At 45.2% G+C, this 22,754-nt stretch overlaps 1 protein-coding gene across 2 annotated transcripts in view; it reads right to left on the bottom strand.

Moving 5' to 3' along the window:
* Window positions 1-9,366: 9,366 nt before the first annotated feature.
* Window positions 9,367-22,754, bottom strand: part of NFKBIB (NFKB inhibitor beta) — a 63,439-nt gene continuing 50,051 nt past the window's right edge. For both annotated transcript variants that reach the window (XM_069206902.1, XM_069206901.1), the window contains exons 4-6: window positions 21,594-21,682; window positions 20,109-20,342; window positions 9,367-11,133 (exon numbers count right to left, since the gene is read on the bottom strand). In XM_069206902.1, coding sequence (XP_069063003.1) covers window positions 11,071-11,133; window positions 20,109-20,342; window positions 21,594-21,682 — 386 coding nt within the window. In that variant the 3' untranslated portion in view covers window positions 9,367-11,070. The remainder of the gene's footprint in view (window positions 11,134-20,108; window positions 20,343-21,593; window positions 21,683-22,754) is intronic.

Below are 22,754 nucleotides of genomic sequence, written 5' to 3'. Positions count from 1 at the left end.
AATTGACAACCTACAAAAAATTTTTGCAAAACAATTGTTAGTTAGACTGACGAGTTGGGTGACGGAGCAGCAGATCCTATCACCACTTCAGGCAGGGTTCCGCTCTAGAGTTAGCACGGTTGACCAGGCATTTAGGTTGACCGTGCTACACTGGAAATATGTAGTCTTGGCAAAGCAAACACTATATGTCACTTTTGTAGACCTGCGCTCTGCCTTTGACCTGGTACCTAGAGACAAGCTTTGGGGAGTGCTACACAAAAGAGGGGCACCATCTGATATCATTCATTTATTAACACGTATGCATGAAGGCACATACGCTCAAGTAAGATGGGGTAACCAAGGCGAACTGACTAACAAGTTTCCCATTAAAAGAGGTGTTCGTCAGGGATGTGTCCTAGCGCCACTTTTGTTTTCTTTATTCATTAACGAGGTGGTCCAAGAACTCATGACATGCCAGAATGATGCTCCCAGCTTAGGCAATCAGAAAATCCCAATTCTTCTTTTTGCGGATGACTCTCTATTGATCTCAAAGACCCCTATGGGGCTGCAAATTCTTGTGGATAGATTTAAATCATTCTGCTGGAATTTTGGTTTAGAGCTGAACTCGAAGAAAACAAAATTGATGGTGCTTCGCTCTGGCTCTCGTAAGAAGTGTACGATCAGGTTAGATGGAGCTATTTTGGACCAGGTTAGCTCTATCGACTACTTGGGTGTGAGGCTTACAGACTCACTCCTCTGGGACGAACAAGTCGGTAAGAGTGGCGGGCTTTTGCAACATCGGGCAGCATCCATATTACGCCTTTACAGGAATACGATCGCTAAAGTTGTGTCTCCAGCAGTAAAGATCTATGTGGCCAAGGCACAGGGTGCTGCTGTTTATGGTGCAGAGATTTGGGGCATGACAGATAGCAGTAGGATAACTAAAATTGAGAATAGCTTTGCACGGGCTCTATGTGCTTGTCCCACTAGCACCCCATTAACCCCCCTTTTTTTAGATCTAGGGCTTAAACGTATAGCCGATTTGATTATCTTACGGCCCCTACTATATTGGGTGAGGCTTTGGGTAGTTCCTGAACTGGCTATATATAAGTCTTCCCTATTAGAATTGTTAAAAACCTCTAACTCCATGTCCATACCATGGATCAAACACGTATCTAGTTGGTTTTGCATGCTAGGACTGAGGAACTTCTGGGAGAATCCCCAGCAACTTGTGAAGCCCCATGTAAAAGTATTGAAGAGAGCTTACTGGTCCCACATATGTAATAATTACATTTCTCAGAAATCGAATGGTCATTTAACTAACTCGTTTATTAATTTTAAATGGTACCCTGAGTTTGAACCATACTTAGATACAATACCTGATTTGTTAGGCAAAAGTTTGTATGCCAGATTTCGATTTGGAACATTACCCCTGAAGGCCTTAACGAGCAGATGGGGACCTAAGTCAAGCTCTGATACCTGTCCTGTATGTGGCATTCCTTCCGAAACAGTAGAACATTTTATGTTTTTTTGTCCCGCCTATTCAATCCCAAGGTTTAAATGGATACATAAAATCTGTAGGGAATTGAATTTAAGGAAATGTTTTCTAGCTTTGCGGATCTTAAAAAGCCACAATTCAAATGTGACAATTTACGCAGTAAGTAAGTTTTTAGCAACAGCATGGCGCATACGCACTTTTTATTTACAATGAGTTGAAATTGTTTTAAGACGGGCAAACATGGATCATTCTTTTTTTTAAAATTTTTCTATGACATTATGGTTTATATTATTATATTATATTGTATTGTATTGTATTGCTTTGATGGTCTGTTGGCCGAATAAAGCTTATGTGAAACACACACACACTCCTCTCTTCTAACCTGGCTATCTAGGCAGTATTGTCTTGCAAACGTGTGCAAGGAAGCCCACGTTGCCGCCTGGCAGATATCCAGCACCTGCACGCCTCGGGTTAACGCTGTGGTAGCAGCCTTCCCTCTGGTAGAGTGAGCAGTCAAGCACTCAGGTAGCTGCTTCCTAGCCAAAGCGTAGCAAATTTTAATACAGAGAACGACCAAGCACGAACTGGTTCGTTTCTGGACTGTCCGTCCCTTTTTTGCACCAACGTACCCCACAAAGAGTTGGTCGCACACCCAGAACTCTTTTGTGCGGTCAAAGTGGAACGATAACCCTCTTTTTGGGTCCAGCCGATGGAGACGCTCCTCTTCTTTAGAGGGATGTGGTGGAGCAAAGAAAGTGGGCAGGGTCATATTTTGACCCAGGTGGAAAGGGGAGGAAAGAGGCACAAGTTCTGAGGGCTAGCTTATCAGGATATATGGTGAGATAAGGAGGTTTTGATGACAAAGCCTGCATCTCACTCACTCTCCTGGCAGATGTGATCGCCACGAAGAAGGTTGTTTTGATAGTGAGCAGCCGGAAAGGACAGTTATGAAAAGGCTTAAAAGGAGCACACATTAGAAAAGCGAGCACTAGAGTAAGGTCCCACCGGGGCATAACAAAAGGTGTAGGTGGAAACATATGTAAAAGCCCTTTTAAGAATATCTGTACAATAGGAGACTTAAACGAAGACTTTTGATCAGGCAAACGAAGAAAAGCCGATAACGCAGAAAGATAGCCCTTAAGAGTCCCTAAGGAGCAACCCTGTTGGGCGAGTGACAGAATGAACAGAAGGATATTAGAAAGAGAGGAAGAAAGGATCAATAGACCTCTCTGTACAATATGATACAAAATGTTTCTAACGGCAAGCATAAATCGACTTAGTAGAGGGACGCCTGGCTACCAGAAGGACATTACAAACCTCGAAAGGGAGGTCATAAACCATCACCTCTCGCCGCTCAATCTCTACGCATGAAGCCGCAGAGTTGACAGGTTCGGGTAGAGAACCTTCCTCTCCTGCTTCGACAGAAGATCCTCGCGAAGAGGCAACCTAGTTGGAGGACTGATGCTCATTTTGAGAAGCTCTGGATTCCAGACTCTTTGTGCCCAATCCAGAGCCACTAGGATTACTTGGGCCCGGTCATTCTTGATTTTCTTGAGAACTCTGGGCAGAAGTGGTATGGGCGGAAAGGCGTACAAGAGGCCTGAGCTCCCTTTGCGACGAAAAGCGTTGCCTAGCAATATCGGCCCTGGAAACTCCAGGGTGCAATACTGCGGACATTGTGCGTTCTCTTCGGAGGCGAACAGATCTAACCAAGGCACTAAGAGTCCTTCCGCCACCTCCAAATGGAGACACCATTCGTGATCCTGTAAGCATCGCCGGCTTAATTCATCCGCCCTGGCATTCAGAGAACCTGCCAGGTGCTGATCTACCAGGGTTATGACCTGGTGTTCCAGCCATGTCCAGAGACGTAGAGCCTCTTGACAAAGAGTCCACAACCCCACACCGTCCTGCTTGTTGCAGTACCAAATTGCGGTAGTGTTGTCCATGAACACCTGCACTACCTTCCCTTTCACAACAGGAAGAAATGCCTTTAATGCTAGCCGGATCGTCCAAAGCTCCAACAAGTTGATATGGAGCCCGGATTTCGCCGGAAACCAGACACCCCTGATCTCCACCTCTCTCAGATGGCTGCCCCATCCCAGAAGTGACGCATCTGTCACTACTGTGGGATTTGGTTGGGGAAGGGAGAGGAGTCTGCCTCTGAACCAATCGCAGTTTGCTAACCACCACTGCAGATCCTTTGCAGTTCCCTCTGAGATCTGAACCACGTCAGTAAGATTTCACTGATGCTGTGCCCATTAGAACTTAAGGTCTCACTGCAGAGCCCTCATATGCCATCTTGCATGCTTGACCAATAGGATGCAGGAAGCCATGAGTCCCAACAGCATCAGTCGGTCTCACCGAGATCCAGGATAGAGGCCGAAACATCGGTATCATAACCTGAACATTCTGGACTCGCTGCTCGGGAGGATAGGCCTGATACTGCACTGTGTCCAGAGCAGCTCCAATGAAAGTGAGCTTCTGAGAGGGAGTCAGGTTGACTTTGGCAAGTTTATAGTGAACCCCAGCGAGTGAAAGAGGTTTGCCGTTGTCTGGAGGTGCGTGACAAGAGCCTGGGGTGTCGGAGCCTTCAACAGCCAATCATCTAGGTAGGGGAAGACTGAAATCCCTAACCTGCGCAGATGAGCTGCCACCACCACCATCACTTTCAAGAACACCCGAGGGGCACTGGCGAGACCGAAAGGGAGCACGGTAAACTGAAAGTGCTTGTGGCCCACCTTGAACCGCAAGTAACGCCTGTGGGCAGGCAAGATGGGGATGTCAAAATACACATCCTGCAAGTCCAGCGTTCCCATCCAGTCTTCTTGGTTTAGGGCAGACAAGACCTGAGCAAGAGCAAGCATCTTGAATTTCTCCTTTTTGAGGAAGAGATTGATGTCTCTTTAATCCAGGATAGGGCGATGGCACTTGTTCTTTTTGGGAATCAGGCAGTAGCAGGAATAACAACCACTGCCTACTTCTGACATTGGGACACTTTCATTGGCTCCCTTGGCCAAGAGAGCCAGAACTTCCTTGCAGAGGAAAACCAAATGAGCCCCCCCATCAGCCGTTCTTTTACCGGAGGGATACAGGGAGGGAAAGACTGGAAGGGGAGGGAATAGCCCTTCCATATGATCTACAAGACCCATTTGTCCAATGTGATGGATTGCCAGTGAGGGAGATGAAATGGAATCCTCCCTGCAACTGGACAGACATGGTCTTGCAGAACCAAACTAGGAGGGCTTGGTTGTTGCAGAAGGGGGTGGGGGGGGGCTTGTGTAGTGGCCGACCTCTGGCTAGACCCTCTAGTCTAAAGTATGGGAAAACCGGCCCAATAGGCAAGAGGAGTTTACTGACCTCAAAGCCAGGCTAGTGGACGAAAACAACTTCTTTCCATGTTGGTCCAGCCTCTTGGATTCCCTATCCGGTGGGGCAGAAGGAAAGGCACCACGGGAAGTGGAGGCTTTGACCACAAAGCTCTCCGGGGTGGGGTGTTGGGTGAGGAAACTAGGGTCATTTGGAGGAGGTCTATGGCAGTGGGCAGTTGTCCTATTCACAGGAGCCTGTGTGCTGGGTTTGGGCCATGTACCCAGAAGGACATCTGTGAGGGCCTCATTGAAGGCTAACATGGGCTCCGATGTAGCAACCCCCGGCTGAAGCACCTCAGTCAGGAGATTAGTCCTGACTGGCACTGTAGGCAAATCTAGGTCCAAGACCTCAGGTGCCCTATGCACCACCATGGCATGAGAGGCACCCTCTTCCGTAGCCACAGCAGGAGAAGAGAGCATACCAGCATCTGGAGAAGTATCCAGTCCACTGGCTTCCCCTAGATCCTCATACCAGTCCTATTTGTGCTCCAATCCATACTCTAAAGGTTCCTCAGACCCCTCCCATTCCTCTCCTGTACCTAGGTGTTCTGAATACGTCTCAGGCACTGATCTGGGCCTCATACGTCATTGTTCCGGTTCATCCGGAATGGGGATGGGGCTCCGACCACTGGAGGAGGTCGACTGAGAGACCAGCGCCGGTCCGGATCCGCTATCGGATCTCAGGGTCCCCAACGGCACCGAGGCCGAAGCTGCCAAATTTGATGGGGCCCCTGCTGACCCCACGGGCCCGAAGACCCACCCGCGGGTGCAGCCCGCTCAAAAACAAGGCATATAGCCTCGTAAAATTCTTTCATTTGAGCGAGGGTCGCTCCCGTCCCCGGAAAAGGGGGAAGACGCGGAGTTGGCCCTGGCTCCGCGGAACTGCGCTCAGGACGTCAGTGTTCTCTGGAAGCCTCGTCAGCCAAAAGGGCGTGGCAAAGTTGAAGTCCGTTTGGACTTCTTCTTCTTCTTGTGCCTCTTACCTGAATACCCCCAAAGACCTCGAATGTGAGGAAGATGACTTGGAGCTCCTGGAGTGGTGTTGCGATCTCCTCCTAGAGTGGGACCGTGACCTCCTCGGAGTTGCGCTAACCGAAGACGGCTACCGGGCCGCTAGAAGCTTGAGGGATCTCTCACTCCCAAGGCCTTCGGAACCATGGCCCAACAGACGGAACACAACTTCGAATCGTGGTCCTTTTCCAGACAATAAAGACACACCTGGTGTGGATCCGTAACAGACGTAGTGCGATGGCATGCACCACATGATTTGAATCCAGTCTCTCTCGAAGATATAGTTCATACAATTGAAAAAAAACTTCGACAAAGCAGTCGGGGGAAAAAAAAAATATATATATATATATATATATATATATATATATATATATATATATATATATATATAAAAAAAAGGGTAGCTCTTTCCAAATCTGCGCTTAACCGGAGCAGAAGGAAAAGAACTTAAGTACGCGCGCCAGGGTGGTGCCTATATAGAAGACCGTGACATCACAGATGACTCCAACGACACCCCATGGAGTCGGACGATGCATGCGTATCAGAACGACACCACCCAACACCGCGCACAGGGCACAGCTCAGCAGAACAATTCGGGATTCGAAGCGGACACCAGGGAATTCTAAGGTAAGGAATCTGCAGCTAAAAGTCTATCAGAAACATCACTTTTCAAAACCAATCAAAAAGCCTAGAAGCAACTTGGCTTCTTATTGGCACCCCTCTACAATCCACTAGGGGCCAAGCACCACCACTCACTACTCTTCACCCTGTATAGGCGTGTCACGTTGCCATATTCTTCAAATGTGGGCGCTGAGACAGGGGCCAAGGTCCTCCGGTTTATGCGGCCAGCCCACGCCATGGCCCAGCAGAGCCAGAGTCAACCCGGGGACTCCATTAGGTAATAATCAAGACACAGGTCTGGTGAGGTGCCTCTGGACCCTAAGTGCACAGATAGGCCCCAGGGTCTCTCTATCTCAATCACTGGGAGCTCCTTGCAGACAGGGCAGGGAGTCTTATGTGGATGGCGCGGCAGCCTGCTCTGGGCTAGGCTGAGCCACTGTCTCCGCACTCTACCCACCCCAGGTGCTGTATGCCATATTTGAGCAGCAGACTACAGCGATTGAAGTGAAAACTGGCTATAAGCACAATATAAATTGGGACATAATCATTCTCAATAGTCCACTCCATGGAACAAAGCGATCGGCTGTCAGAAAAGACCTACAATGAGAGTATTCGGCAGTGGTTAAGGGACAGCACATATCGAGAATAACATCGACAACAGGAAAGTCAAAGCGCCTTTCATTTAGTCTTGCTCAAGCTCCACTAACGCGGGTGCAGACCACTGAAGTATTGTGGGAATCACCCCACCCTATTGCAAGGACAGCAAACTCTACTGAAGGCGAAGCCAAAAAGGAGGGCAAATGAACAAAGTCAGGATTTCCAAGTAACAAACCCTGAAGCCCAATCTTGGGACATTAGAATGACCTGTGCTAGGTTTCGCTTAACTTCGTCAGAACATGCAGGATCAGAAACAATGAAACATGTACAGAATGGCAAAATTTCCATGAAGGTGGAATAGGTCTCCCAGATATCCTTGGAGAACTGAAGAGAGCAAAAGGCAGGCCACAGTTTTCAGAGGTAGAAAAAAGGTCCATCAAGGGCATAGCCCACTGGGAGAAGACACCTCTAAATTATCTCCAGATGGAGACTCTATTTTTGGTTGTCAAGATGGTCTCTGCTGAGCTAATCTGCCCCGATGTTGAAGTGATCTACCAGATGACTTGTCAACACTGAAATCTTTCTAGGCACTAGTCAGAGGCATAACCTTTGTGTTTCTGGAGAACAAGGAAGCCCACACCACCCTTATGTGCTGTCAGTAGGTGCCTGCCTTTACCTGTCCCTGGCCTGCAGCAGAAATTACTTCAGGGCGAGCTTAACAGCAGAAAGGTCTAACAGAGTTTTGAGAGAGTACTGCTCCAGTGGGACACAGACTCTGAACCTCTACTTAGGACTGGGTGGCCACCCAGCCAAGGAATTAAGTAAAAACTGGCAAAGGAATGCAAAAGTGCCTGCTATTCACAAATGCAGATTCTGAGAGGCTTGGAGATGTAGATATTGTCCAAAAAGCACCCCTTGCGCATAGCTCTCTGAAGGCAAAAGTTCAAATTTAGAGCCACTAAACAAAGGGCACCAAAAGAGGACAGGAGGTTAGCAGGCCCAGCAGCTGCAAAACGTTTGATGCAGGAAGAAGAGCTCTCAACTTGAAAGATCACTATAATAGCCTGAATAACTGACATTGTGAAATGGTCCAAAATCCCCTTTTCCAAGATGGACCCCAATCAAGTCCAGCCTCTGCAAGAACTGAAGGTGATACTTTGATAGGGTGACGAAGAACCCTCACGCTGAACAAGAGAGCCACTGTGCTCTGCAGGATGTCCAACACCTGAGGTTAGCTTGCCTTCAACAGCCAATCATCGAAGCATGGAACACATGCTTTCCTGAGCTGTCAAGATGGGGTGCAACCATCCACATGGCTTTCTTGAAGATCCGGAGGGCCAATGTAAAACCAAAGTTAAGGTCCACAAATTGGTGGTCAGTGGAATCCACCCCCAAAACATAGACATTTCCTGTGGGACTGCAGGACAGGTACATTCAAGTATGCATCCTGCAAGTCCAAGGACATCATCCTGTCCTTGTGGTCCAAGCCATCAAGTAGGAGACAACAGTTTGAATTTCTCCTTCCAGATGAACACAGTAAGGTCTAACATGAGTCTTAGGCTCCCCCCTTCTTGGGGACCCAGGATGCAATGGGAAAAGAATCCTTGTTCAAGCTCCACTTCTGGCGCCAGATTGACTGCAACATTGGCGAGAAGCATCAACCTTTCTTTGAAGAGGATAGGGTAAAGATACATGGAGACCTCTGTAAGAACAGGATGGATGTGTTGAGGAGCATCATGAAAGGACTCGAAATACAGAAGTTGGATATTTTGTATGACCCATCTGTGAAAGTGAAAGAAACCAATGTGACTGAGAAAGTGGTACACTCATGGTCCCTGTACAGTTATGTTCCTACAAGGGCAAACTGAAGAAGTTTTGGTGTAGTGCCAGGTGAAGACAAAGATTGCTGCTGCCCACTATGTTTGTTACTATCACTGCCCCAGAAGCTCAAATATTCTGTGTTGTTCCCATAACACAGGCAACCAAATCAGAGTTCAAAATGCACCTGGTTCCACCCTGAACATCTTGAAAAGTCTGATAAATGGTGCATCATTTCCAGATGATCTAGGCTTTTCTTTTGCACACTACACAAGATGCTCGAAGAGAACACCTTTTTGCCTTCACAATTAATCAGCTTCAACCACCATTCCAGAAAGTTAGAACAGAAAGAGTTCGGATTAAGCTTGCAACAGGAAGCACGTAACATTAATCTTACTGGTGATTGGTGCTGCATTGGGGCACTTGGGAGCCTGCCTAGGATGCCTAGCAATGCTAACAGCAGGGCACAACAGATTTTAGAGATGAAACATACTCTTTATTGACAAGATAATAAGAAGAATTGAAGTCTGAGTAACTTTTGAAGGTGGAGACATGGATCACGTGACATGCACCTTAAAAAATTGTTACAGTTTCTGAAAGAGAATATCTGTGCAATTCCTAAGTAGGTCTGTTCAACATCATCATATATGTTAAAATATCTATGCAATAAAACTTTCTGCAAAATAAGGTGAGAGTCAACTTTCAGCTCAGGACAAACTGCTTCAGAAAGATATACACATGGCCATTTTTGGAGGAAAAAGATGCCATCATTTTTAAAGCCTCTTGGGCACCACATTGTACAATCCTATCAAGATGTTGTCAAATTAAATATACACGGTGTTGCAAGATAAACACATTGCTGAATTACTTCCAAATACAAATACATGCAATTAATCATGACAAGCACACAAAACCTTGCTTTTGTTAACCAATAATTGTGTGACCATTACTTCAAGAGTTACTTCTTTCTCCAGTTACTCAGCTGACTCTAGTATACTGCTATTCCAGGTATTAATTTCTTATCTATTAGTACATTACATGTACTGTCAGATATTCCAGGGTCTATTGTGTAACACTACACAACTTTACAACTCAGTCTCAGTCTCTCTAATGGTGCAACACTGACATCTTCCATGGGCACATTCTTTGGACCTCTTGGTAGAACATTACATTTTGTTTTTCATAGAGGCATTCCTTTATCCAGCTTAAACAAAAAAAAAAAAAAAGGAAAAAAAGCATTTTCATGAATTGCAGGACTCCTTTCAGTTGCTCACACTGTGCAGCACTGGCAGCTGCAGTTATTCTGGGAACTTCTAATGTCTGTGTTACACTAACACTTTTTAGTATCCAGACTAGTATCCAGGCTCACGTCCTCTGTCACTATCACAACATACTTTTATCCTATACAGTCAAGCTCAGGTGGAGCGAATGCATGCCATGTATTCAGCAGCCTGAAGACTTCAGATCCAGAGGCCTCTGTCATCAAAGTGCTCACACCATTGTTGTAACAATAAACAAGCAAGTGCCTTTAGCTCCAAAAAAATCATCCTAACAGCTGTGTGCTACAGGCGGCCTCGAGCAGGATATCTACAGCCCATAAATACTAAACACACAATTCTGTAAACTACTTCAAAGCAATCTGCTACATTACGTGAGTCTATGGAGAATGTCTGTAATGCAGGCAGTCAGCAGCAGGCAAAGATATTGCTAGCCATGTTGATAAAGTCTGTAGACAGGCAGCTCTTAGTAGCACAGGGCAAACGTGTGTGAAAGGCACCTTTCTCTAAATGGTACTGGTCTTAAGTGTTCTTCTCTGTAGAGTGGTAAGAAAACAGTCCAAAAGTATAGGGCAATTAAAGATGTATTAAATGGGTTGGTATGGCGCTGCTGCGAGTCAGGTGGTTTCAAGAAAAAAAAAAGAAAATGCTTGGACTGAGGCCGCTTAGGAAATTGCATCCAAATAGCATAGGATGCTCCCTTTGTCAACCACAAATCTAAGTCACCAACTGCTGACTCCACTTATTTGTTGCTGCAAAGGATTACTTCCCTCATCTGCCTCATCTCAGATTAGGAAGCCACATCCAATCCATCGCTGTGTACGAGGAGACGGTGACCAGCACAGCTTAGAGAACGCACACCTTCATCACTCTTGTTCTTTGTTGTCCGTTAATGATCGGCTCAGTTCTTACACTGAATACTGTTAATCACAAAGTCGTCATAGGTTGTATCCTGCTCCTCCTCCTGAAGTTTAAAAAAAACAAAAAAAAAAAAAACAAGAAGGAGGTTAAGAAATAGGTAAATAACATACAAAACAAAACTTCCTTTCGCTATTCATATGAATTCCTGGGCTAAGGTATTTAGGAAGCAAAGGCAATTTAGTCTGTCAATCTGGAGCTCAGAATTAGAGCTAGCTCCACCACTGCTTTAATTTCGACCTTGTGATGGATATTTAAACTAAGCTGAGGTACTTTTACTGCTTGAATACGGGCTGCGATGTAAACTATCACTAGTGACAAACAACCTGTTTGTGCTCTTTTGCCATACGTTTTCAATGTACTAACTTTGAGGCTAAGAATGGGCCTTTGCATCAACTGGTGTAAATGATGTTGAATAAAAATATTTTAATATTTTTTGTAAGTAATTAGACTATCTGAACTGTATAAAATCATCTCAGAATTTTGCACTTGCAACTTCGACCATTACCTTTTTAAGTAGTTTGGGAAACTGTACTGCTTGTTGAAAGATACCATATTTTTTCAAGCTCAAGACTGCTGCTATACTAGAAGTCCTTCCCATATGTATGATGGGAATTTGCCCTTTCTGCAGGGACACCCCAGATTGTTTTGCCTGATTGGTGAACAATATTTTACACTTCACCCCTGCTAACCAGTGGCTCCTCTTTTCAACATGGCAAAATTAGTATACACCTGATTGGTTTATGTAATGTGCTTATAAAATCCAAATAAGTAGTACCATGTGCACCCAGAACCTGTAAATTAAATGCTTCTAGAGGACTGCGGCACTCGTACCATCCACTGCAGTGGTACTCTAAAGCACATCAAAAAGGACAGATGATGGACAGAATGTGAAACAAATCACACATTCACACCCACCCAGTCACAGATCTGGGTTTAATCCATCAGTTTCTTTTGCTCATCATGCCACTCCAGTTTGGCCCCAGCCATATGCAAATCAGCCTTGACCCTGCTCCTCATTGGAACAGTCCAGCCCGAACTGCCAGGCCAGGTCCTCCCTGGACCAGAAACAAGCATACTGGGACCGGTTTCGGAGTTTCATGCCTCACCAGCCAGGCTAGCTTGAATCTGGTGGCACAGCGAACATGGGACCCGCGTCGGAGCCTACATTTCCCACTTAGGGCGGCAAATGCAAAACGAACAGAGAATGGACAGAATGCAGAACAAATCACACATTCACTCCCCTAGTCACAGATGTGGGTTAATTCCATCCTTTTTTTGCTCATCCATGTCACCCCAGCCTAGACCCAGCAATATGCACACTATTCTTGACCCTGCTTCACGGGCGAAGAGTCCAGCCCAAACTGCCTGGTCAGGTCTTCCCTGAAGCGGAATCAAGCATGCTGGGACCGGTTCACAGCTATCACCCCTCATGAGTGTTTGGAAAGTTTCAGCACTCCATCTATTATCTTCTTGGGTTACTCTAAAGCATGTCTCCAGTGAAGTATTGTTATGTAGTTTTAAAACTGAAAATTCAACTTCTCAAAATAGTCCGTTGACAGGCCTAAACCTTGTTTTTAAATACTTATACGACACCCACAAGTAGGCCTTATTGCCCATAAGGGAGGATGCATGGTGCTTAAAAGTAAAATGTTTAAAAGTTTAAAGGTAACTACGTCCTTACAGTGGTCAGCACTATTACTGTATCTCTTGAATGAGACTAGCTCGAAAAAACAATTCAACTATGTAATAGCTATTAAAATCCATTCAGTGGTTAAGTCAGATTTTTTTTTAAATATTATGGAAAATTAACTTTTAGAAAGTACCTTTGCCCTGCACAAGTGCCTCGGAGGTAAATTTGCATTTGCTCTCCCACTTTTGCAGCCAGTAATTAGCATTTGAGCATGCATGAGTGAATGAGGGCAGGGGTGGCCCATCTGAAGCAGACAGGATATGCAGGGTGGGCTGTTTTGGCATTAGTGTCACATCCTGATTAAATGTCACATTCTGCTTGATCAGTCTGGTGGGGTTTTTCATAAGACACTTGGGGCATACTCTGCCACAGGGAAATGTTAGCTGACACTAGCAGAGGGCCATTCTTTTGTCCACTCAACCAGTCAGGCATCTATAACCATGGTCCTCTTGTTGACAGTGTCAAAGCCTGTTTGACAGCCCTACAGGTTTTACATATAGCATTTAGAGCAAAGGGCAACAGGATGCCAAAACAATTTGCTTATTCAGTGTCTGGTAGCTTTTGCACTACCAGGCTTCAGCCTCCGAGGTTGTTGTGGGTACAGAACTTGCCTAAAACTGCATTTTAGTATTAGATGAGGGAGGACACAAGGATTAACAGAGTACACCCCACCCCCACAAACACACATACCACCACCAGCCCTCAGAGCTCAAGATTAGTGTGGCGAAGACTCCAGCCATCTTGAAAATGCCCAAAAGTGGGTAAGGTCGGTTCTGACAAACCTTTATACCATCGACTAGGTTGTCCCCAGGGGTCATTTCACCCCACTAGTTCATGCCTGACATAAATGTGGCATCTCCAGCTGCCCACTTCAGAACACTCCTGGATCTGTGGCAAATTAGATGACGACTGAACCTGCTGGCTAAGACCCAAGAAAAAGAAGGGCCCCAAGGGTCATAAGGCTGACATCATGTTAAAGCTACAGGGACACAAGCTACAAGAGGTCTTTTCCCACAACTGCCCAGCTGTCCAATGGCAACTGGAGTCTCCGGTTGGCCTCTGCCTATCAACCATGCGAGTCTCGTGGTGTCTCCTTTGACATCCTGGGGGCTTTAAAAATGTATTCCTGTGTTGGAGTGAAACTTAAAGCTGTAAAGATTTTGACCAGGTCAAACCTGGCTAATGTATCCGACACATTCCTCAAAGGTCACCCTCAAATTCCACCTAGGTTCAGTTTTACCACGATCACTGACAATCAGTGGCACTCGCTTTTAATTTGTTTTTTGTTCAATGCCATTAGAACCAAGACGGGACACCGCTGTCAATTTCGCTTTTAGGTTAGAAAAAATCCAGAGGGTAATTACTTACTGCATGTAGGGTCGAATATTTCCAGATGATCCCAGGTTGTAAAAGCCACTTGGCCAAGTCTTCTTGAGGGCATCCTCAGTAAGGCCTCTTGGTAAGGCCATACAATCGCTACTTTTTCAAGTACCTTTCTGGATAACCCTTCTGTTGTCCATGGCGGGATGCACCGTCCTGTCAAAAACGGTGATGGAGGCGTTGTGCCTGCTGAGGCTTTCATCTGAGAGGGTGCTATGGGTGCCCCAATTTGTTCACACAATGAGCTAGCTGTGCAACTTCAATGGGTCACTCCTTGCATAATGGGCTACCATCGTGGGAGGCAGGGCTTACTCGTGAGAGGATACAACAGAGTGAAGTATTAGTTACCGAGTGCTCCACCTGCTGGTCCCTCCTACTCCTACTGAATACAGCCCTGGAGGGCATGAGGCAGGGGTTACAACATGCCAAAAAACTGTCCCTAATCCCCGCTTTTGCCACTCGTGGGTCTTCTATTTGGAGGTGGCATTCCCACAAGAAGTTATCTGGAAGCATGGGAGACAGCTGGTAACACCTCGGTTGGTGACCTTTTTTAGGATGTGCCCTCCTTTGGGCAGACCCACCCACCCTTCCCCTGAGCCCTCCATGTTGTGTCCTAATCTGCAGCACCCAATGAAAACTCTGGCATTTCCCTGGGAAATCGTATTCCTCACTAAATTATTCATAGCTGCAGCTCCCCTATCAATTGGTCACACAACTATGTATACCTAGGACGAGTCTCCGGAAGATATTTATGTAGGTTCATATGTAAAACCTAGAAACAAGGAATCAAAAACAGTTCACACAAAATACCAAAACTAATATTTGTATTACCAACTGCTTAGAATATATTTCTAAGGACACCCTATACTTTTACACGGATAGTTACAATGACAAACATTACTGGTTTAATTCAAGAACTCCTCTGGATTCTGCTCTAAGCAATTCGCTGATTTGTTAGCGTGATAGCACGATTTTGATTTCCTATATGTTACATTTTTCATTTGCTTACGAGTGTTCGGATGATGCTGAATTGGTTTTAAATTCTGTATAATGAAAAAATAATTTGTCTAAAACATTAATAGTATTGTTTCCTTTGCAGGACACCAAAATACCTAGCCATATATCAGTATTGTTTTTACATCATGGAGACACTCATCAATGGGATTTCCAAATAAGTACTATCCACTGAATGGCATGTCTAGAACGTTGAAAATACCTTCAGTCTAAATGAAAATCAGTGTTAAATGTAATTATTTAGAATCACAACCCAATTTTTAAACCAGCACTTTTGCGACCCACCTAGATTTAACTGACACAAGGGGGGGGGGGGGGGGGGCTGGTAGTTTGCATTTTAATGCAATAGTAGTCATGATTTCGAAATGCTAAGAATTACCAAAAAAAAGCATAGTCTTTACAATTTTTGGGATTCCTTTTGAATAGCAATTGTTTGTAAATGTCACAACTACGACCTTCAATACGCCTTTATCTTTGTCCGGCCAAGCTTTTGAGTCATCCATAAAAGTGGCAGAGGGTGAACTGCTAATGGTGGCTCACAGTCTCCAGACTTTTGAGAGAACCTTGCTGAAATTGTTGTTTGACTGGCATCAAAAACAGAAGTGCCTGGCACCGTTTTCTGTGGGTTATCCTGCCTCTAATTCCTTCATGACAGAGAAAAGGGAAATGGACTTCTAAAAATGGCTTTTTGGAGTAGTTTAAGTATTTGTTTGATTTTGTCGCGGTGGTGCTGAATCCACTGTGATGAATCACAGGTGGACAGGATGGGGATTCTATATTCTTAGAATCTACACCACCTACAGTTATCAGTACTAATTAACTGGTTTCAGAACCTTAGATAGGCCATCCTTCAAAGAGGGGGGGGGGGGGGGGGGGGGGGGATGGTGGGGGTTAGAACTATCCTCAGACTAGTATAGATCGCAGTTGCAGTAACCTCTTTTTGGCATGGTTACCCCCACTTTTTGCCTGCTGTCAGTGTGTTTTGACTGTGTTCACTGGGATTCTGCTAACCAGGACCCCAGTGACTGTGCTCTCTCCCTCTAAATTTGGTTGTTTTGGGACATCACACACCCCACAACTGGCATACTGGTGCCCTCATATAAGTCCCTAGTATATGGTAACCAGGGCATTGGGGGCACCAGGGGTTCCCCATGGGCTGCAGCATGTATTATGCCACCCATGGAAGCCCATGTAAAATGTGTCTGCAGGCCTGCTACTGCAGCTTGCATGAAAATGTGCATGCCCTCTCACTTCAGGTCACCCCTATGGTAGGCCTTCCAAGCCCAGAGGGCAGGGTGCAGGTACCTGTGTGTGAGGGCACCCCTGCATGAGCAGAGGTGCCCCTACGCACTCCAGCTTCATTTTCCTGGACTTCGTAAGTGCATGGGAGCCATTTTACCAGTGTCCAGCTACATAATGGTAACTCCGAACATGGACATGTCTGGTATCAAACACGTTGAAATCATACCCCAATACTGTTGCCAGTGTTGGTTGTATGATTCCATGCACTCTTGGGGCTCCTTAGAGGACCCCCAGCTTTGCTACTACCAGTTTGCAGGGTTTTTCCGAGCATGCCCTGCTGCTGCCATCCTGCAAACAGTTTTATGCCCTCCTGCTTGTTGACCAGCTTAAGCCCAGGAAGGCAGAACAAAGGATTTACTTTTGGAGAGGGAGGCAACACCTTCTCCCTTTGGAAACAGGTGTTACATGGCTTGGGAGGGGTAGCCTCCCCAAGACACTGGTATGCTCTGAAGGGCACCTTTGGTGCCATCCTTGCACAACCCGGTTTGCACCAGTCCAGGGACCCCCAGTCCCTGCTCTGGTGCAATACTGGACAATGAAAAGGGGAGTAACTACTCCCCTGTCTATCATAACCCCAGGGATGGTGCCCAGAGCTCCTCTAAGTAGCCACTTGATTCTGATATCTGGCATCCAAGATGGGCAGAGGCCTCTGAGAGCATCTGAGTGGCCAGTGCAGTGCAGTGACATCACAGCCCCCTCCTGATAGGTGGCCATCCTGCTAGGTGACCAATCACCCTTCTTGGGCTATTTAGGGTCTCCTTCTTGGTTGGGTCCTCAGATTAGATATGCGTGATCCCAGCAGGATTCCTATGCAACGTTTACTTCACCTTCTAGCCACTGGAACTGCAACTGGACCCTCCAGGAATCGACAATCTACAGCGACAACTCTGCTTGTAACATTGCTTCCACGGCTCCTTCCAGCAACTGCAACATTTTCCAGGCTGTGCATCTTCTGTGGGCGACAAGTCTTCAGTCTGCACCAGAAGAAAGAAAGAATCTCCCTTGGAGTGAAGGAGTCACTCTCCTGCATCTGCAGGCACCAACTGCAACGACGACCGGCTGTGTGGATCTCCTCTCCTTCAGCCATGTGTGGATCCTGCATCACGGGTGGTTGTCTGGAGTGGTCCCCTTGGTCCTCTCTGCCAGTTGTCCAACTTTGGAGACGGTAAGTCCTTGCCTCTCCAAGCAAGACAGTACACCTGCGCACTGCGCATTTGCCGTTACCAAGGTTTGTTGGCATCTCCTCCAAGGGATCTTCTGGTTCCGTGTAGCCCCAGCCCCCCGCACTCTCCCCTGGGACACTCAGCACTCAAAGTGCTTCTCCAGCTATGTAGGACTCATTTCTATGTGTGGTGCGTGGGCCTCACCTGGACTCCTGTGCTTGCTGCCTGTGCGTCGTCTGTGGGGGCTGCCTATTCTTCTTGTGGCTCTCCTCACTGCTAAGGGTCACCTGGGACTCCCCTCCGTGGGTAGAGTCCTCCTGGACCTTGCTGGTCCCCGGCAGCTCTGCATTTCTTCTTCCGCGGCCTTTGCCATTGCCATGGCTTGTTGGTGGTTGACCGACTGAAACCCTTCTTCCAGCGTGGGACGTCGACTGCATCACTTCAGGAACTCTTCAGTTGCTCCAGTGCTACACTGCTGACTGTCTTCGTCCACCATCGACCTGGTCCTGCATCCACAGATGGGTGGGTAGTGGCTTCTGCCACCACCAGACACTTGGACGTGAGCTGGACTTGGTCCCCTTCCTTTACAGGTCTTCCTCTACCAGGATCCACCTTTGGTTTCTTGCAGTCTTGTCTGGGTCTTGCATAGTCCTTTTCTGAAGTCCTTTTCGTGGGTTTGGGGGAGAACCAGGTACTTACCTCTTCTCCTGGTCGCTGCGGGGCACTCTGGTACTTACCTTTTGGGGTTCCTAGTTCCTCCAGCTCCCCTGTACAGATTCCACTTCCTTGGAAGGGGCGACAACTTTCGCAATCCACTTTTAGCATATGGTTTGGTGCTCCCCTAGGGCCTTCAGTTCTTACAACTGCTTTCACTGATTTCTACTGCATCTTATGCCAATTCCTAACTGCTAATGTACATATAACAGTGTATTTACTTACCTCCAGTTAGGCTATTGCCTATATTGTATTTTGGTATTTGTGTTACTATAGTAAAGTACCTTTATTTTTATAACACTGTGTGGTTCTTTCATGTGTGTAAGTGATGTATGACTATAGTGTTGTTGCAAAAGCTTTGCATGTCTCCTGGATAAGCCTGGGCTGCTCATCGACAGCTACCTTTTGAGAGCCTGGCTTCCTAGCCACTGACTACCCTTCACTAATAGGTGATACCTGGACCTGGTATAAGGTATTAACACCATAGGTTCCCCCCACACACCAGGCCAGCTTCCTACATCAATCTGGTATCTAAGGGAGTACAAAGTATTTTTGCCCAAATATGAAAGATTTATTTTGGGTACAAAATCAAGTCTCCTACGACCCCCATTCCTTCTATGACAAAACAAGAGACATTTCCTCAGACACCCTTGATGACTTGTAAAGGAAAATGGACAAATTCTAACTGACCTACAGTTTAAAAGGCAGGTGGTGTTTAGGTTGGCCACTGCCATCAGCATGCCAGGTTGAGACTGATGATCAACTGACGGACTAATTTATGAGCTTGCAAATGACCATATTTACTTAGTGGTTTCCTGATGCAGAGGAAAACAACGCTATGTTTTGAGCAACTGTAAAAAGCGACCACTTAAAATCCCACTCCTTTCAGGAAGGAAAGTGAAAGAACAAATGTCACTGTACAACAACAGGAAAGGACATGTTAAAGGTAAGTGTCAAAGAAGAGAAGCACTGCATCCTGCCAACATGTGGTCATAAAGTGAGCTATCTAGGGATAGTTTGTGAAGCGTAAGTGGCGACCACGGAGAGCTTCGAACACATTCTATTACTTTGAGAGAATGTTTCTGGTCATACCTCCTGGAACTTGAAACACTGTGGTTGGTGAAGAGTAGAAGCAAAACTATAGCACAATGTTGAGTGGCCCGGATTCAACTAAAGAACAATGTTGATTGGCCCGGATTCACAAATAGCCTCCCCACTCTGGGCAGAGGTTCAGCAGTCGTGACAGGATCTCTGAACTGTAGTTTCCCCATTACAGAGATCACTCCACAAGTGCGGAGGCTCTTTGGTAATCTGAGCTAAATTTGTTTCTACAGTCTACTTTTCTGAACTGGCAGTACTAAATTCCATTTTTCTCTAACTTTCTGTGGCTTAACTGATGAAAGGCAGGCACATAAACTTTTCTGTGTATGTTTTCTAATTTCACATTAACAAAGGCAATTTTTGCTTGCATTCTTTTTTGATGTGTTGTTAAAGATAATCCTATGCAGTTTTCTCCAGAAAGACCATTATACAAGAACGTAAGAGCACACCTTTTCACGATTATGATAATTTGCCCATGTTTACATACATGTGCATTGGGAAATGCTGCACAGCAAAAGATGCAGTCATTTACAGGACGTGTATATATGCAGCATCTTTTGCTTCTAGCTTGATAACCATTTTCTTGATATTAATCAACCTTACATTATTGGTATTATGCCAAAACATCATGAAGAGTTCAATTCTGCTACTTACATCACTGCTCATGTCCAAACTCTCATCAGAGTCCCACTCAGGCTCTCTGGATCCATAACGCCTCAGCAGCTGAAGAATGCTGTTGTCCTGCCGGTACATGGCACTATACAAAGGGGTGTAGCCAACATACATCTGGGCATCCTTGTTTGCCCCAGCTCGCAACAGACATTCCACCACTTCAGGGCACTGAGATTCCACTGCCAAATGGAGGGGACTTCTGCCACAGCTCAGTTCCTAAGGAAGACATCAGAGATCAAGAAGTGCAAATGAAGGTTAAAGACTTCTGGATCAGAAGGAGCACCTTTTTTTGCTGTGTTCAATCAACTATTTATATATATATTAAAATGACTCTACTTAGTATTAGTTTTGCAAAAGGAATTTACATAAACATCAAACAAATCAACACTCTTTTGAAAATACATTTGTTAAAACATAGTAATGTTAGCAAAGTAGGGGTAGTGAAAAGGATAGAAACAGAATATCCAATACAACCTTTAATTCGTAAACCAACACCACCAAAGTCAACAAGTAAGACACAAAGGTGTTAACAGCTACAAGATAATAAATACAGGTATCCCTGGAATTCACACACTTGTATTTTAGATTAGCAATCATTTGATTACAACAAACATATGTCAGTGCTTGACCATACTAAATGGACTACCATGTAAGGCCTCCTTCTGAGCGCTACCCCAAACATGAAAATAAAGTGCGTGTTATGTAGGTCAGATTTGGCAATGCAAATGAGGAACAAACTGCTTGGAACTGGGGCATTTCCCTGGGCTCATGTTTTCCAGTTGTACCTACAGAAGTACAAGGATAAAAGTGGGGAGAAACTGTTTTACTGGTCATTAAAAACAAAACCGTAATTTTGCTCTACTGTTACTTGAGACACTGCATTGGCTGGAAAAATCACCCTAATGCAAAGTTATCTTCTCTAGACGGATTTGCAGACTGAAAACCAACCAGACTGAGAATGAGGGTATTAATGTTCTATTTCCTGGCTATAACAGAGCGGCCTGTAATGTTGTAATAACAGTTAATCAAAACAGCTGACTGATGCAAAATCTACCTATAAAAAACATTGTGGTTGCTACAGACGGAGACAATATTCAACTAAGGGCCAAGAAAAGTATCTTGAAAAGATGGCTTTCTGGAAAAGGTTCCAAGAGCCCGATGCCACCTCTTGATAGGCCTGAGGTCTTTTGATTTTCCTCTGGCTTCCATTCTGCTTATGACCATGTTACCAATCTTCAACCTTCCAAGGTGAAGGAAAAAAAACCTGTCACTTTGGGTTGTAGTTCAAAAGACTCCTCAAGTTCAGAAAGCTATCAAGATTTGTATTTCTAGATAACTGGGCCTGGAAGCTGAATTCTTAAACCAATATACGTTTGCAGCCAACAAACAGAATTGTATCTCTACATTTCACCACATTTTAGATTTACTTTGCTGGTCTCTTTCGGCAATATCGACCTCCGTACTAACCGGTTTGTTCAGGTCAGCTCCTGAATCCAGCAGCAGTTTCACCATCTCCAAGTCTTTGCGGATAACAGCAATGTGTAAGGCAGTGAAACCTAAAGAAGGAGAAAAATACAATTTCACCAGAAGACACGGAAAAATATTTTCAAGGTTAATATAATTCGTAGGATAAAGTGTTCTATGTACCATTCGTATGTAGCCCAAAGATAGCAAATTGGAACAATCAGATTCAGGGAGATGAAAAATAAATTACTGAGCCCACAGCGAGTTCTGGTTATTTTTGCCACTTTTTAAGCCCAAATGTGAACATACAATGTTCCCACAGACTTTTGCACAAAGTACACTGCTCACAAAGTCAACCAAAGCCATTTCCACACTGCAAGGTAGATCCAGTTAAAGGAACAAACCACAGGAATTGATTCAACTGCGTTTCTTTTGCTTATACTTTCAGCAATGCTGCCCCACAGGAATCAAGTGCAATGCTGCGGAGTCAGTTATCACATTCACCAACATTAGTGATTTCAGTGAGCTGCTAAACCTACTAAACATGTGCTACTTCTACTTACGATAAATGTTCCAAGGGCAATCATTCAAAAACAACTAGGATGTATACACAAAAAAAGAATGCATCAAATACTTATATTAGCAACTAATAGATAAGAAATAATTCCGTTTTAAAAGATCCATTGTTCTTACTCTTCAAAAGACAATTCCAAAAACATAAGGTGCTAAGTGCGACGGCGATATGTTGTGTTTGTTTCCCGTTTCTAGCTCTGCTATGATTCGGACTGTCGTACTATGTATGCTTCGATTATAGTCCTTAAGGGAGGGCAGATATTGGGAGGAAGTTGTCTTCCTATATCAATGATGTGGCTCTGCTGGGCCGCCTTCAAACATGAGTGGCAAGGGACACCATGATATATTGATAGTCGAACGATTTGGAGGTTGATACAGAGCTTTGTAAATGGTTTGTGTATGTTAAATACCAATAAACAGATTTGATCCATAAATGCAACGGCGCAGTTTAAGTGAAAATAAGTGACAGAGAAGTGTAGATAAACATGTTCAGTGCACAAAATACAAAAATATCTTATCATATGCAGAGAGACAGAACTTGAGTCAAATACATAATTTAAGTTCCTCAATAGTCCTTTCATTGTTGTAATC

This window comes from Pleurodeles waltl, chromosome 9 (genome assembly GCF_031143425.1).
Source record: "Pleurodeles waltl isolate 20211129_DDA chromosome 9, aPleWal1.hap1.20221129, whole genome shotgun sequence".
NCBI lineage: Eukaryota > Metazoa > Chordata > Amphibia > Caudata > Salamandridae > Pleurodeles > Pleurodeles waltl.
The sequence above is the reverse complement of the archived record's forward strand: the minus strand, read 5'-3'. Positions and strand labels throughout refer to the sequence as shown.